The sequence below is a fragment of the Clarias gariepinus genome, chromosome 7, assembly GCF_024256425.1.
Source record: "Clarias gariepinus isolate MV-2021 ecotype Netherlands chromosome 7, CGAR_prim_01v2, whole genome shotgun sequence".
Taxonomy (NCBI): Eukaryota; Metazoa; Chordata; class Actinopteri; order Siluriformes; family Clariidae; genus Clarias; species Clarias gariepinus.
Window position 1 is genome coordinate 20,085,866 of NC_071106.1, and position 17,765 is coordinate 20,103,630.

At 37.6% G+C, this 17,765-nt stretch overlaps 2 protein-coding genes across 6 annotated transcripts; both read left to right on the plus strand.

The window, feature by feature from the left end:
• The first annotated feature begins 472 nt into the window (after window positions 1-472).
• Window positions 473-3,687, plus strand: LOC128527984 (piggyBac transposable element-derived protein 4-like). 2 transcript variants are annotated; one of them, XM_053500679.1, is made up of 3 exons: window positions 473-766; window positions 1,713-1,760; window positions 1,938-3,687. In XM_053500679.1, the coding sequence occupies exons 1-3, from the start codon at window positions 606-608 to the stop codon at window positions 3,520-3,522; spliced, it is 1,794 nt and encodes a 597-aa protein (XP_053356654.1). In that variant the 5' UTR covers window positions 473-605; the 3' UTR covers window positions 3,523-3,687. The 2 variants fall into 2 exon arrangements, with proteins under 2 accessions (XP_053356654.1, XP_053356655.1); XM_053500680.1 differs by lacking the exon at window positions 1,713-1,760.
• Window positions 3,688-8,302: 4,615 nt separating this feature from the next.
• fam169b (family with sequence similarity 169 member B) lies at window positions 8,303-15,085 on the plus strand. 4 transcript variants are annotated; one of them, XM_053501141.1, is made up of 9 exons: window positions 8,303-8,393; window positions 10,678-10,793; window positions 10,887-10,989; window positions 11,078-11,163; window positions 11,329-11,503; window positions 11,621-11,803; window positions 13,213-13,341; window positions 13,813-13,883; window positions 14,086-15,085. In XM_053501141.1, the coding sequence occupies exons 1-9, from the start codon at window positions 8,309-8,311 to the stop codon at window positions 14,182-14,184; spliced, it is 1,047 nt and encodes a 348-aa protein (XP_053357116.1). In that variant the 5' UTR covers window positions 8,303-8,308; the 3' UTR covers window positions 14,185-15,085. The 4 variants fall into 4 exon arrangements, with proteins under 4 accessions (XP_053357116.1, XP_053357115.1, XP_053357114.1 ...); XM_053501140.1 differs by lacking the exon at window positions 14,086-15,085 and having other exon boundaries at window positions 13,813-14,079; XM_053501138.1 differs by lacking the exons at window positions 8,303-8,393; window positions 14,086-15,085 and adding an exon at window positions 9,624-9,777 and having other exon boundaries at window positions 13,813-14,079.
• The last annotated feature ends 2,680 nt before the right edge of the window (window positions 15,086-17,765 follow it).

Sequence of the window (17,765 nt, forward strand, 5' to 3'; positions counted from 1 at the left end):
AAGCACTCAAAAGTGAAAATGTTCAAATAGAAATAATAGAACACATTATTAACAGAAACAGAAGTGAGGAAATCATTATAGCACTTCACCTATAAGTAAAGGGCACACAGAGTCTTAGAATAATAGGCAAACACCTAACTGGAGAATGTGAATTTTATGGACAAATGGAGACAGTGGTGCATACACTGATATACTGCAAAATAAATGACATGGAAAAACAAGATCTCAGACAACGCAATACGCTGGTTTAAAAATGACAGTAGAAAAAATCATAGGGAAAAATATCTAGTAGATTAATTAATTAACCAAACGAAACTGTCTTAATAGATATAATCTAATATACTGTATAGTTTTTTGTGTGTCCACGCCAATTTGATGTTTAATACACCAGTCCAGCAGATGGCGGTAACATGCACTTACAAGAAGGCTGGCGGCCGCCAAAAAAAAAAAAAACCACAAAGAAGAAGAACACTATCACTACCATGCGCTATTCACAGGGTAAACAGTTCGAGTGGTCCGCTCTCAAGGTAAGCGCTCTCCTGACAATACAATAAAAAGCACCAGGTTTCCACAAGGATTCAGTGAGTTCCATACGCGTGTGGAAGATGGCCCGCTATACAGCCGAGAAATCTCCTCAGGTGGCTCCGGACAGTGAGGAAGAATTTAGCGGCTCCTCGGATGAAGATTACGACTCCGACGACGAACAGCTGCATTTTGAGGAGAGAATTGATCCAACTGAGGAGAATCCAGCAAATTGTTCCGATGAGTAAGTTATTAAGTCTTGTATAGTTCTTATTTCTGATAATATAAGTTCAAGTAAAACTATAAAACTAATATTATTTTTGGACTTCCCTCGTTTTGGCCAGCTTTTGAAAGTTTATCAGCGTCTCAAATGTCCGCGAATATCTGCTCAGGTGTACATGTTTGTAACGTGCTGCGGTCTTAACATTATTATTTATTATTTCTGTGTATACATGTTTCGTTTTCAGTTGATAATGTATTTCTCTAGGTTTGAGTTAGCTTCTTCTTCTTTGTTGTCTAACGGCGGTTGGAACCCACTTGGTTACATTACCGCCAACTGGAGGTTTCTGTGCCTTTAGCTGGAATTCTGCATCACTACCACCTAGAGATCTCTCTCCCTCCCTCCACACACACACACACACACAATCGCTCAAAAGTTTGGGATTACTTGCAAATTTCTTTTATTTTGTTTAGTGATTTGTTTTCTACATTCTACAACAATCCTGGAATACCAAAACTATAATATAACACATGAAATCAGGTAATTATGTAACAACAACAACAACAGTCAGTTGATATTTTAAGACATAGAGGTCAGCCTTTCTGGAATAGTTCTTGCAAGAACAGTATTTGTCAAGTGCATTTGCGAAACCCATCAAGCACCAAGATGAAACTGATTCTCATAAAGACCATGGTAACTCCATTTCTCTGCAGTAGTGGTGAGTTTTGGTTTTGTCTTCCAAAACTTACCTCTGCTGCAGAGAAATAGAGTTACCAACCTTAAAAATCACCAATTAACAAACAGCACCTCAGATTAAAGCATTTATGACGGCTTTACAGATCATGAGTAGCTGATACACCTCAACATTAACTGTTCCAAGAAATATGCATATACTGTGTGCCATATACATTAATTACCTGTCAGTTTATTGTTTACAATGTATGCTAATAAATTATTTATTTATTTTTAGGAATATGGCTGTATCACCCTCGTCTTATCATGATCCTAATCATACTGAGTACACAGACATTAACACATGTACAAGCATGCACATAAAGATGCAATGTTCTTTTTACAAGTACTTGTATGACATTACTAAATGTAAGACAAAAGCTTGTTTTGTCTTTATGCATGGCGACTAGTGGTTTATAATGATAACACGTTTATGTTTTTTTTGTTTTTTTTTTATAAACAGTTCTGACAGTGAAAATGATCAGCCTGTTCGAAAGAAAGCAAGGAAAAACAAGCAGGCAAAATACAGTCAGTCCACTATGTCATGGAAAACAGAGACTGAAGCTGACACGATTCCACAGACTTTGCGATTCCTGCCTGCACGAGAACCTGGACCACAACTGAGATCTGCTGACTCGCATTCTCCCATGAGTCTGTTCAAACAGTTTTTTTCAGAGAGAGCTGTTTCAACTCTGTGTGACAACACCAATGCTCAGGCTGCCAAGGCAACTGCAAAGGGACACAAATATAAATGGACAGATGTCGGCATCACTGAGATGTACCACTACATTGGACTTGTATTTTACATGGCCATGGTGAAGTTGCCCTCAATCCAGGACTACTGGCGACAGAGCAGTATTTTCACAGTACCTTTTCCAGCTAAGGTTATGTCAAGGGAGAGATATCGGACAATTTCATGGAATGTGCACATGAGTCACCCTGATGCAGACAAGGAGAATGACAAAAAGAGGGGCACATCTGAACATGATCGCCTGTTCAGGGTTAAACCTCTTATGGACACTCTCCGCCTTGCTTGCAAAACTATCTATCATCCTAGAAGAAATTTAACAGTGAATGAGAGAGTGGTGGCATGCAAAGCACACACAGGAATCAGAGCCAAGCCAACAACGTTCGGCTTCAAGTTGTTTGTTCTTGCTGATTCCTCAAATGGATACACTGTGGACTTTTCCGTGTACACGGGAAAGAACAACTTTCCCTCAGGACATGGACTATCATATGATGCTGTGACATCTCTTTTGGATCGTAAAGTTTTAGGCTCAGGGTACCATGTGTACATGGACAGTTTCTTCACAAGTCCAAAGCTCCTAAAGGACTTGCTTACCATGAAGTTTGGTGCATGTGGGACATACAGAGACAACAGGAAAGACTGTCCTCGGAATGCAGATAATTCACTCTCCAATGAGTCTGCAAGGGGGTCCATCAGGTGGATTCGGGATGGGCCTCTTGTATTTGTGAAGTGGATGGACACACAAGAGGTGTCTGTCTGTTCCACCATCCATTCTGCTTATACAGGAGACACTGTGCAGAGGAAGATGAAGTCACAAGGTACATGGAGGACAAAGAAATTTCCATGTCCTGCTCCTGTGACTGCATACAACCGGCACATGGTTGACTTGTCTGGCCAGCTGTTACAGTACTACACTGCACAGCACAAAACAATGAAGTGGTACAGGAAGATTTTTCTACACTTCTTGGACATTGCTGCCACCAACACCTTCATTGTGCATAAAGAGCTACATGGTGATGTGTCCCATAAGGAGTTCATGGAACAACTTATCACAGAGCTTTGTGGTGTCTCACAGAAAGTAGCACCAAAACGGGTCTATAGTGACCATGTGCCAGTTTCAGTAGTCGATCTAAGCTCTGATGCCAGGAATGTTGCGAGTGATGGTCGCAGGATGTGTGTAGTTTGCAAAACCGTGTATGCCAAGCGGCAAAAAACACCATGGAAATGTCAGGCATGCGATGTTTGCCTGTGTCTTCAGTTAAACAGAAACTGTTTTCAAGAGTGGCACAGATATGTGTGACTGTATAGTGTGCAAGAGTGGGCTTTAACAAACATAACACCCTGTTTTTTTTATCTTGTACTAAGATTAAGATACTAAGATCTTGTTTCTAAGATCATTGCAAGGTAATATAGTAAATATTTTGTCTGACAGTTTGAATTCTCAATAAACTACAGACTAAATATATATTATTAGTCTTTGCATTCTTTTTTGTAGCACTTCCCTCTCAGTCACATACCTGCCTGAAAGCCTCATTATGCATGTCTTTATCTTCTCTGCAGCAATATTCAAGATCATTCATGCCTCCTCGCATTTAGCCTTTCTAAACAAAAGGTGTCATTGAAAATGTAAATCAATACATTGTTTTTGACAAAAAAATTCTATGTTTAAAGATCCAGTTCACAGAAGTCTTGTCTACAAAGGTTTTGAATGTGTTTTGTGGCCTTTATGTTATGTAAACTGTACGCAGTGGTCTGACTTGCCCATCATCAATACAAGTTCTTGAAGAGAAATTATTGCAACTGTGGCTGAAAGTAAATGTGAAATTTCATAAGCTTATTGAAACAATTTATTTGTTGCTTTTGTTTGCACATTTGCATGTGCACTTTGTTGTCTGTAAAAACCCTGTAGATAGTCTTCCTTAGTTAGTTAGTTTTTGTTAATTTATGTTGTAATTTATGTTAGGTCAATCTGTCTTGTCTCTGCCAGCCAGCTAATTAGGCCTCTTAGTTAGCTAGTTTAGTTTTTCTGTTAATTTATGTTGTAAATTTATGTTGCATGTAGCACCTTGGTCCTGGAGGAACGTTTCGTTTCACTGTGTACTAACTGTATATGGTTAAAGTGACAATAAAGCCTACTTGAACTTGAACAATGCCACATTAAATATGTATCGTAATCAAATCAAAAAGTGGTCCAACAATATATTAGTGCTTTTGAGACTTTTTTTTGTTCAGGGCTGGTTATCCATTCATGTATACATTATATAAAATTTTATATAATGTTCATACTTTCTTAGACGGTGGTATAGTGGTGGTGTAGGGGTTAGCACTGTCGCCTTCCACCTCCAGGGACGCGTTCGATTCCCGGCTAGGCTTGTGTCCTGTCTCTTTGTGCATGGAGTTTGCATGTTTTCCTTGTGCTTGATGGGTTTCCACCCACAGTCCAAAGATGTGCAGATTAGGCTTATTGGCGTTCTCAAATTGCCCGTAGTATGTGAATAAGCGTGTATGTGTGTGCCCTGCGATAGAGTGATAGCCTATTTTTATTATTCATATATTAATATTGGTCATGTTTTAGTCATCATAACTATATTTTGTAAAACATGATGCATTCAAATGACAAATTTGCAATATAACAGGAAATAAATATAATATGAATGTGAAGCTTGTCTAGGATTTAAAATTGAGTCAATACATGTTTTTATTCACACAGTTTTTTTTTTTTTAAACTAAACAACTCAAACAATGCTCCACAAGTGATTTTATTAGTACCTCAGCAACATTGTTGCAACCATTTTGCTTCAAAGGAGCAGAGATTTATGTTTTTTTTTAAATGTTATTTTGCTCCTGCAACAGCCACAGCACCTGCAGAGCTTGAGAATTAACTGATATTCAATTAAAAACCCATGCCAGGATAATTATAGTTATATTTTTTTACTCGATCGGCGCATTTATGTATGATGTATGATGTATGATATACTTTCAATTAAACTGAGCTGACCTTTTACATGAAGTGAAGTTTACGTACTCAGTTTTAAACCAATTTTACCCCCTGTTTAACTTTTATGAGTAGGAGCAGGAAAACTACAGCACCCAGTATAAAGAAAATCAAGTAAGGTTTTCTGTTTAGAATAAAACTGTAGCCCAGAGCAATAAATGTGTAATGATGGGGATTTCAAACATTCATTCTGATATTTAGAATTGAGTTGTTATATATCTTTTTTTTTGTTCATAATTGATCTCATCTAAATTGGATGCACGATTCCATCTTTTGGCTGACTAAAGCCCTACTCAGATGGGTTTGAGTTAGAATTTTTTCAGACGACGTCTGTCATTTCATGTATGCATTCGGACGGGACTAACATCTCCGTGTTTATTACGCAGGTAGGAGTGTTTTACATGTGGGCGTTGCACAAGACACTATTGGTGCAAATAGGGATAACTGCAGGCTGGAGCAATAGGCGTGCCGAAGGGTAGAGGGCATGTCGAAAGAAACTGGTGGGTGAAAGGAGCTTTTGCGTTGCGTAAAATTTTTATAAACAGCTTGTGGTTTTATCTTTTAAATAAATAATTGTAATTTAATTTTGATTATGGGTTTAATAAAGTTAAGGCTAGAAGGAATACAGCTCGAGCTCTATTGGGCATGCGCACATCAATCTAACGTTTTTGTTCTCTCACTATACAACAATACAACTTTTTGTATTACAGAAAGAATTAGTTTTAGACGTGAAAAATGATTCAATAGATATAACAATTTCTTTCATTGTTAGTTTCCGGTCGGAGCTATATATCCCTTTAAGCCACGACCATGACTCAAACGCGCGAGGATGACGTCAGTAACCCGTGGCAACGCAGTAGACTGTTTAGAAAGGAATGTTTGTAATATCGATATTTTACAGAAAAATAATTGAATTTTAATATAGAGGATTATGTTGGCTGCATTACTTAAAAGCATTAGAAAGAACAATAGAGTTTAATATTAGCCTTTAAACAGGCAACTTGTGCAACCAATCATAAAGAGCTTTCGGCACGCCCCAACCATTCGACACGCCCATTACTCCGATCTGCAGCTACCCCTGTCTCTATTGGTGCGCAAACTTGAATACCGGCGCGCTGGAGATAGTACGGTCGTTCACGTTGACCAAAACACAAAAGAAAACGCGTTTTGGAAAAAAAAATCTTTTGGCAATCACAGGCATTAGATTTTTCAGAGGACCGCCGAGTTTGCTGAAAAACAGTAGGTAATTTGCTCTGGAATTTTTTACAGAGGTCGTGTGAGAGACATGGCAGATTCGGACGGCATTAAAATCACAAAGTACGTCTGTGAAACAAATTTCTCTAACGACCCCCTATAAAAACTAGTCCCGTCCGAATAGGGCTTAAGCCAGCACAAACTTTCATTTCAACATGGGTCTACTCCAAATCAGGCAACTATTTTTTTTTATAGAGGACAAGAATAGAATCGTTACGATTTACCCGTGTTTATCCTCTTCTAAACTCAGTTTTAGTGGCTTAAACATACCGGGGGAGTTAATTTCTGCAATGCTCCTTTTGAGGAAGCTCAACAACCTGTCACTTTAATATTTAATGCACCATCATCTGCATCTCCTCCAGAGCCTAATCAAGCGCAACAAGCTGGGATTAACCATCACATTCTGCCCATGAATTTTAAACTTTCTTACAAACAGACTACAGAATGTCGGAATGGTTGTGTGTCCTCAGTCCATCCTTTTCACCCTATTCACACATGAGTACACCCCCCCTCCTCTAACACCATAATGAAGTTTGCTGATACCACCACAATAGTAGGATTGATAAGAACATGATGAGACACGCTATATAGAGTTCAACACCTTGTTAAGTGGTGTTTGATTAGGGACCTGGTTGTTAACACTACTAAAACAATGGTGATCGTTTTAGACAACAAGAGAACCAGGAAAAAAAAACACCTGCCCATCTCCACATGAATGGTGGGGAGGCTGAAAGGGTTCATCGACCATCAAATTCCTGGGTATGCACAAAGGATTTATCATGGACCATTAACACTTACTATTTGGTGAAAAAAAAGCTCAAGAAAGCCAAAGTACCCTCTCAGCTATTTGTAAATTTGTACAGGAGCATGATAGAAAGCATTCGTTGGCACTGTCACAGTGTGGTTCACCCGCTGCACTGCACTGCCAGAGAGACCTAGCAACTAATAGTTACGACTGAACAGAGGATTGTGCATAAATAGCTACATGGGACCAAGCTCACCAATTTGGACATAGCCTATGCTAGCTGTCTACACAAGAGAACTAGCAATGTCTTTAAGGATTCAACCCATCCAGAAGACTGTTTATGCCAAAGCAAAGATTCTACAAACACGCCTCTTGCTGCTGACCTCCTCAGTGTCTACTGTCATTTCTTATTCTTCATTACAGTGGCCAGAGTGAAATAGAACAATTTATCTACTTCTTTTTTGTGTTTTATTCTTAGCTTAATAGGCTTCCAATGTCTAAAAATGTGTGTGTGATAAATTATATATATATTTTTTTATTTTGCATGAAACTATGACAATTCTTTCACATCTTAAAAGTTCGTGTTTGCATTCTTAGTGTTTGGGGTTGCAGTATCTGATACAGAACAGGAACCTAGGAAAAATTGGGGAAACTATTTTTCAACAGCTGTGCATTTGCTGCTTAAACTTAATGACAAAAAAAATGTGTTTCAAAAAATTCTATAATGAATCAGATTTAAAGTTGACACTGTCCAGCTACATCAACAACAAATTTTACATTTTACATCAAAAACAAGCTGAAGAAGTTCAATTTAACCAGCACACTAATGATAATCACTAGCAGATACTAGGGATACTGTCTTTCTAATCATATTGATCAAGTGTTAGATACATTATTACTGAAGAGGAAGACTTGGTTTCTAAACATAATACCTTGATTACTAATCGTGTAATAAAATATATTAAAACGTTCCCCAAAACGTTTAAAGGTAGACCGTAGTCATACCATGTTATGTTACAAATATTGAATATAAAATGGATAAAATATTTTAAATTAAAAAAAAGCAACTGCTGTAACTCATTGACACAGCAGATGGCGCTGTTTTACAAGTGGCAAGATTTCAAAGGTTATTGTGGCTCCAAAATGGAATCCAACTCTGAGCCGGTCGGACATCAAGGTAGGAACAACCGACTGGCTTGGACTGAATGTAACTCGAAAACTGTACATATAAAAAAAAATAATCCTTCTTAATTGCAAATAGTCTTCGGCTTACAATAAAACTATGAGAAATAGTCAGCGCGCACTGGCGGAAACTTTAGGCCTACGCTAAGCATGAACTCTTTATTCACCAAAGAGCTAAAATAGTCCGCCTGTAAAAGAGAGATGATTATCCTGTATCCAAGTTCAGTGGGCTTAACCCCGCACAAAGATTCGTTTTAAAATGAATTTACAGAACTATTATTTTTAATATTTTGACTATAAGTTTGCTTGTGGGGGTGGTTTTGCGTGTGTGCGCGCACGCGGCGGCGCGGTGACGTCATGACGCTGGCTTTATTATGCTGCAGTTTCAGCAGTTCTGTACTAACGTTAATCATAAAAAAATCGAAAAATAATGAATAACTTTTAGTTTTATACCAACTTAGTGGATAACTGGCATATATAATTTTATGCACTATTCTAAACTGTGAATAATGCTATGGTCCGTAATGTACAAATACATATAATATATACACACAGTATACAGTAAATGATTTAATGATTTTGTATTTAATAATGCAAAGGGTGTTGCTGAGGTTGTAACACAAATAAAAAAAAATTAGGCACTTTGGCTGTCAGATGAAAACCCAGGATATGAATGATGAAAAGGATATAAAGTAAGAAGACAGAGAAAAACTCGTATTAAGCCACCCGTCATTACTATGGGTTTGTTGGGTTTACTTATCATTACTAAATTTAAATTGCAATCAGAAATACAAATTTTAAAAAGGAAATGGATTTTTATTACAGTAAGTTAACAGGAAATGGCTAGAATCCTTGGGAGAATTACCTTGTTAAAGAATTGCTCATATGGTCCTTAAAGAGGTCCTATTATGCTTTTTCAAATATTTTCTTTTATGCAGTGTCATGTAGCTGTATGTAAAAATAAACTATCTGCACTATCTGTGACGCTGACAGTGCACGATAAATGGAGTTTTTGTCTATTAAAAAAAAGAATCTGCTCACATTCGCCTAAACGAGTCGTTAGCAAATCTATTTTTACTCGGATCCACGTCACTCTGTAACATATTTGCATAATGTCCGCCCACGTTCTACTTCACGAACAACTTGCCAGCCCACATTCTACGTTACGAACAACTTGCCCACCATCTTACAATTAACATTACCTCACACAGGTTGGGTAATAGTGGAACAGCGCTGCAGTTATTTGTATGGACGAGAGAAGGAGAGGTTGTTGTGGGTCATTTTCTTTCGAAGATTTTTTAACCAGATTATCTTTGAGTGGACATATTCTATGGACTTCTCACCCTCCGTTATCGGCCCTTTGGACTTCATTAACCCCGGTGAGACCGAACCATACTTTGTATACTCAGATAACACACATACAATAAACACGGACTTCGGACATTTTCCACTCACTCGCACACATACCGTTTATCATATATAATTTGTAAATATTGTTTATATCTTTGTTTGGTTGTGGTGCACCTTTTTTATTTACTTTATTTAGTTTTGTATAATACACGTTTGCTTTATCTACTTGTTTGTGTTTGTCCTTTTTGCTTTTTTTTGGTATGTACACACATACAATAAACACGGACTTCGGACATTTTCCACTCACTCGCGTTCACATACACATACAGTTTATTATATGTAGTTTGTATATATTGTTTATATCTTTGTTTGGTTGTGGTGCACCTTTTTTGTTTACTTTATTTATTTTTGTATAATACATGTTTGCTTTATCTGATTGTTTGTGTTTGTCCTTTTTGCTCACGGGCCTTTTAACGCAACACCGTCACAAAGATAAAAGACCTCTCGATTTTTGTAGCCACAGTTAATATAATATTAGCTGGTCGGTCCTTACACGGTAAAACTGACGCAATCTTTTCTATGCATTGACAGGTCTCCAGGTCCGCCGTCGTTTAGTTATGGTCATCTGCGTTTTGTTTTTTAACACACGCTGTAACGGTTGACCAATCATAAATCACCGCGCCATCTGACCAATCACAGCAGTGAGGGCTCACGGAAATGAGGGGTTTAGACAGACTGAATCTTCGAACTGCTTTACACGAGTCGTTTACGAATCATTTAGAAATGGGATAAAATTTAATCTATTTTTAGAGAAAACTGAAGTGTGTCAGTTTTTGAACTTGCATACATGTAAACCTGTTTTAAGAGACTCATTAAGCAATATTAGCAACCTTAAAAATGCCATAATTGGACCTTTTTAATTTCTCTAGTGAACTACCCAGTGGACCTACCTTGTCAGGATTATGATGAATTGTGCCGTGTCTCTGACTACCTGTCGAGTCTTGAGAGAGACACAAAGTCATTTCGCCTTCCTAATGGAACAGAGGTCAGTTTTCATGGCTACACAACAGCAGAGACAACAATATCCTGCTATACAATCAAAAAAAAATGTTTGAGAAGTTGTAAAAACTGATTACAGGTAAAAGTAACTTATGACAATATAGGCCAGCTCAGGCTGTTTAGCGAGGATGATCCACCTCATTCACTTCTCGCACTCCATTTACTGGGAGATGAAACCCAAGGTTAACAACATTCAGATTTCCATTCATTAGTTTATTATATACATATATACATATACTGTTTTGAGACATTCTGTTACATACTCCTCAGTGGTTGCCGTATTCATACATCACAAGTGGTGGCCCATCAGTGATGTTTTGAAGACATCCTCCAAATCCAGAAATGGACTTTTGTTTGTAAGTTGGTCACATGCTTAAACAAGATTTAGCCCAGCTGTTACTAATTTTGTTTATGTAGATGGAAGGTCTGGCTGGTCATTCAGATTTTTTACAGTATAGCTCAAGGATATAAAGTCATTGATACCAGACATTTTATAGAGATTATTACCTTTATCACTACAGGTGGAGTCAGCGATGGAGAGAGTTATACTCTTCCTGCTAAGCCAGATTGTGTTTGGATTGTTGGAAAGGTCTCTGGATGAACAAATATATTTCTCATCTCCTCCTGTGTCAGAATATGGCAAAATCTTCTGGCAAGATGGAGAAGCCGTTGGCTTTTACACTGTAAAAAAGAAAGGTGTGACTATTACATCCTATAAAAACACTAAATATCTTATTAGACAGATCTGTCCGATTTACTTCATCTTGTTTAATCATTCAATAGAAGGGATTTGGTGTTTCTTTGTTCTTTAAGGAAGCCTGTGCAATAAATACACTGGTCAGAGTTACCTCCTCCCTGTTCTGGACACTGTGTTTGTGCGCAGCCACTGGAGAAGAAATGGACTGGCCATGCAGATGCTCCAGGATTTCTGTGATTCCATGCCCACAGAAAAAGTGCTGGGTATTAGTTACCCCGTATCTTCCAGTATGTATGGAGGTAAGACAGGCTAAGGACAAAACACAATTTGGTCTGTCAACAAATCATAAAGAACCACTTTAACTCCAAATGTCTGCAGATTTGATTTCATGTTATACTGTTAGAAGTGTCTTTTTCCATGAATGCTATTGTGGAGACATAAATGCTGACCTAGGCTAAAACTAAAGAATCCTGTGGTTCTTTTGATGTTCTTTTGGAAGTTTTTATTAGATTTCTTGGCTGAGTTGTCAATGCTTTCTTTGAGAAAATTTTGGCTGGCTGACTGCTCCTGTTATTATTTTCTGTTCCAACTTTTTACAGTTTAACAGATAATGTCAGTCACTGTAGTTTAGTGATGCACACTAAGGAGAGGTCCAAAGAAACTTATCCTGACATTGTGTGCTTGATGAAATGTTTAGTTTTCTCTGATGGAGTGGTTAAAATGTTAAGCAGCATCCAAGCCTGGCTTTATACACTCAGCTGAATTATTGGTTCAGTTAGTTTCATGGTAATTAGGGGGGCAATTACTTTTTTGCACAGTAATTCCTAAATTCTTTTTTTATATGGGGTGATATTCAATAACAGCAACTTTTTTATTCTTGCACTGTTGCTATGACCTTTACTGAACATAATGATAAAACACATCATGGCATTTACAAATAGGGTAGCAGGAGGCCTGGACTCGGGTTACTAGGGAGGGTATACCGTGGATGGATGCTCACACACACATACCTTACGGTCAAACTCACCAAGCTCAGGGAGGACATTCAAACTTCAGGCACGTAGACCCAAAGGCAGGCCTCAAACCCTTGACCATGGAGGTGCGAGGCCACAGTGCTAACTTTTACCATGTGACCTGAAATAAAACAATGCTCCATAAATAATCATAAATTTTGTCTGAAATTCGGTACTGATTACAAATTATGAACATACTATAAGACAGGTTTTGGTTCCTAAATAAAACGCCACCAAAATGATAACAAATAGTAAGCCATTTGTCCTACTATTTTGTTCACCAATGTAAAGCGATGTCATAGCCTTATTTTCTAAATATTAAGACTTTCTTTCTATTTAAATATCAGTTGTAAGTTGTGTATAAGATAAATGACATTTTCTTATGACTTATACAATGGCATGTTGTATTTTGCAGAAAAGATTAGTGTAGGTTGAAAAAGTTAAAACAGTGACTTGTCAAACTACATGCATGTCATCAATTTAATATTAATGATAATTGAAGCATTCTGCCTTATTTAGTTCTTATTAGTTTATCAATTCTGGATATTTGATATTAACAGCTTTTGCAAAGTAATTTCTTTTCTCTTCCTTAAAAAAAAACAAGTTATATAAGGTTCTTGAATGAACATCTGCATTTTGCAATATTTTGGGGATGGAAACTGACTTTTACACCTAGTCCCATTCTTTGTATGCAGTATGCAAGAAATACCTAGAGATTCATCAGGAACAAAGGGAGCGCCTCTATGAAGTGGAGGCTCCTGGGAACTGGAGTCAGAGACGCAACATGTGGTTGAGTATACTAGTCCAGCACAGGCCAACACACAGTGAGTATGCGCTAAAATAAAAGAACATTCCAAGGCGTTTTATTCAAATCCATTGGAAGTACTTGCACTATCAGCACCGAATGGCTTATCGATCGGTGCATCTTTAATACTCACTATTTAAAATGTTCTGCTTTGTTTAGATGTTTTTGTGTGTATTTATCATTGACATTATTTTTATATCATGTGGAGCCTCCATTTATTTAGGAGTGTTTTTTTTTTTTAATTATCTTTCACTTTTTTAAGTACTGCCAAGGCTGTCGTCATAAAGAATTAATCAACACCCTTTGAACAATCAGTCTTGATAATTCAATAGTGCTTTGGTTAAAAGTCTTTTGTCTATTGGGTTTTAAGTGTTACTTTTTAAGCATTATTGTTTTGAATCTATCTTTAAATCGTTTAAAAGTAAATGATTAAACAAGTTAAACAAAGTTTTGCTTTGTGACCCTCAGCTATAATGTTACATTTTTGTAGGTACGATCTCAGATGAAAATTCACACATCACACAAGCTTATGACAACCAGCTCACAGACTCTAAAATGAAGGTGAATAATCAACAGTGTAAGATGATTTCTTCTGTGATTACCCCATCTTTACTGAAGATGATGATGTACAATAAGCTGAACTACAGGGGGAAAAGCATGAATGTTCAAAGCCAAATAATCCATAATTGTTTTGCCATTATTGATTTGTTTAATCTCTGTAATAGACTTTGAAATTCTTAAATTAGTAATTATTCTTTTCCAGACAAGAATACCACGACCAAGCAGGCGGAGAAGATGTGTAGAGAAACTAACTGACCACGCTGGGACTTCACAGAAGTGTAAAAAAGCCAAGATAGCCTAGAAAATTCTGCTTTACTAAATGTGTCTAGATGTGAAAGGCTTATGAACCAGCGGAATTTTTGAGTTTGTTATGCATCAGTCTTAGTTGCAATGCAACATAAAACTATTAAATTTACTGCTTGAACAGTTTCCATTACCAATAAATAACTTTAAATTAAAAGCCTTTTAGGCATTTAGTATTCCTTAACTCTAGTGTTGTAACAATTACTATGGCTTTTGAGTAAATCCCCTTTCTACATTTTCTGTTATTTTTCCACTTGCCATATAGGTCACCAGGAAAGAACAGACAGTAATTGGTTTCCAAAGTACCAAGGGCATTGGTGTAAGAACAACAAATTTCTAAGTCCAACTCAAACAAACCCACATCTGGGTTTAACTGCAGTAATATGAGCTGAAGATCATTGGCAAATGCAATAGGTTACAAAATACCGAACAGCTATCGAATTCAAAATAAATGGTAACTGGATTATCTAGTTCTCAGCTACAACTTATTGTAGCTGTTATCTGTTACAGAAGTGTACATTTGGAAAACTAAACTGAACAAAACATCTAACTAGAGCCTAAGTTGAAGAAAGAATAAACATTTAACTTTTATGTTCTCTACATCTGGAAGTGTTTTCCTTTTATGAATAGAATAATTGTTCAACCCACACCCATTTCTCCTAAGTATTCACAATATTGTGTATAATATTCCTGGCAATTCAATATTGTAAAAAAAAAAAAAAAAAATCCCTAATGTTTTTAGAAATTTTAATTTATGCTTGACACTTGAACTGAAAACAATGGATACTATTGGTTATTCACTACATATAAAGCACATATTGTTGGAGAGCCTCTTTTCTCTAGCTTGCTGTCAGGAAGTCTCAGTGAATTTCTTTTTTTAAATAAATCTACTTATTATACATTGGGCTAGATAATTTGGCTTTCTTTCACAACAATGCTCTGAAATGGAGATTTTTAACAATAACATCTGGATGGATTGGGACTGAGTTTGTCTGACCTCTGAGTTTGAATAGATCCTTGCTGGCTGTTGTCTCAGCCACCAAGGATCTAAAAATGGACCTTTCCTCATTTCTCAGTATTTTTTTTCAAGATGGATGAGTTTGGATTTCAGCCTTCTATAGGTTTTCTTACTGTTTGGGCCCCTTTAGTGTGTATTTAAGTGAGGTCAGAGAGGTCTTTTGTGTATTGGTCTCATGTCTACTTTAAACTCTTCTATGTAAGCAATAAGTCATGAAATAGGTTTGCTGTTACAGGGAAATAATTTGACTGGTGCAATGTGGCCGATGTGAATAGGCATTACCACCCATTATTATTATTTCTATCCCATGAAAATTTGGGCACAAGATGGAGTAGATCCTGCTCATGGTGCCAATCCATTGCTGGACGCACACACTACAGAAAATTTTGGGACTACCAGTTAGCCTAATCTACATGTCTTTGGAATGTGGGAGGAAATTTGACGACCCAGAAGAAACCCACCAAGCACGGGGAAAACTTGCAATGTCTACACACAGAAACAAGAAGCAGGAATCGAACCCTGGAGGTGGGAGCCCACAGTGCTAACCACTAAGCCAGCATGGTTAGTTACATTAGTTGTTACTAAAGAGAAAAATTACATATTACAACAAACATTAATATAAACGTGATTTGTTTATATTTGTTTACAAAATTTCTGTCTGCTGTTACAGAAAAACGCTTCAGTGGTATAAAATAGTTTATAAGCATGATCTCACTTTCTTTATTGAAAAGCAGAAAGTGCACTTTGTTGGCCTAATATTAGCATTCTTTTTCTAACCATTACCATTTGGGGAGCTTTCAAAAACATGTTAAAATGCTCTGTAAACATACTTGCTGACAAGCAATCCTAAGATGGTGATGAAATCATGAGATAATTAATGCTGCGATAAACCAAGATATAACGAATTGCAGTAGTCAATGTATGGAGTACCCATAATGCCAACATCTTCCAAACGGCTTAATAAAATACCATGGTCAGTGGTATCAAGAGCTGCTGTAAGATCAAGTAGAATGAGGATAACTATCTTTCCGGAAATCAACTGCTAATAAAATATCATGAAAAAACTTTAAGAAGGGCAGTTTCTGTACTATCAAAATATATGAAACCTGACTAAAACATATCTATAACAGCATTTGCATCCAGATATGGACGTAATTGAGATAAAAAAAATTCTCTAAACTTCTTCTTTCTTCTTTGTCTTTCGGCTGTTCCCTTTCAGGGGTCGCCACAGCGAATCATCTGCCTCCATCTAACCCTATCCTCTGCATCCTCTTCTCTCACACCAACTAACTTCATGTCCTCTCTCACTGCATCCATAAATCTCCTCTTTGGTCTTCCTCTAGACCTCCTGCCTGGCAGTTCCAACCTCAGCATCCTTCTACCGATATATTCACAATCTCTCCTCTGAACATGCCCAAACCACCTCAATCTGGCCTCTCTGACTTTATCTCCAAAACATCTAACGTGGGTTGTCCCTCTGATAAACTCATTCTTAATCCTATCCATCCTTGTCACTCCCAAAGAGAACCTCAACATCTTCAGCTCTGCTACCTCCAACTCTGCCTCCTGTCTTTTCTTCAGCGCCACTGTCTCTAAGCCGTAGAGCATCGCTGGTCTCACCACTGTCCTGTACACCTTTCCTTTTATTCTCGCTGATACTCTTTTATCGCACAACACACCTGACACTTTTCTCCACCCATTCCAACCTGCCTGTACCCGCCTCTTCACCTCCTTTTCACACTCTCCATTGCTCTGGACCGTTGACCCTAAGTACTTAAAATCCTGCACCTTCTTTACCTCTGCTCCCTGTAGCCTCACCGATCCTCCTGGGTCCCTCTCATTTACACACATGTATTCCGTCTTGCTGCGGCTAACCTTCATTCCTCTGCTTTCCAGAGCATACCTCCACCTCTCCAAATTTTCCTCCACCTGTTCCCTGCTCTCGCTACAGAGCACAATGTCATCTGCAAACATCATAGTCCATGGGGACTCCTGTCTTACCTCATCTGTCATCCTGTCCATCACCAGAGCAAACAAAAAGGGGCTTAGAGCCGATCCTTGATGCAGACCCACCTCCACCTTAAACTCTTCTGTCACACCTACAGCACATCTTACCACTGTCTTACAGCTCTCATACATGTCCTGCACCACTCTAACATACTTCTCTGCCACTCCAGACTTCCTCATACAATACCACAGCTCCTCTCTTGGCACCCTGTCATACGCTTTCTCTAAATCTAAAAAGACACAATGCAACTCCCTGTTACCTTCTCTGTACTTCTCCGCCAGCATCCTCAAAGCAAATACTGCATCTGATGTACTCTTTCTAGGCATAAAACCATATTGCTGCTTTCTCTAAAAAAATTCTCTAAAACTTTTGGTAAAAAAAGATCATTTAGATATTGGTCGATAATTATTTAAAACTGTGCAATCAAAATTTGGCTTCTTCAGAAGTGGCTGCACTACTGCATCTTTAAAACAGGCTGGAACAATTCTACTAATTGAACTACTATTAAAAAGAGATTGAGTAGTGGTGCCTAAAAGATTAAACAAACGAGGGG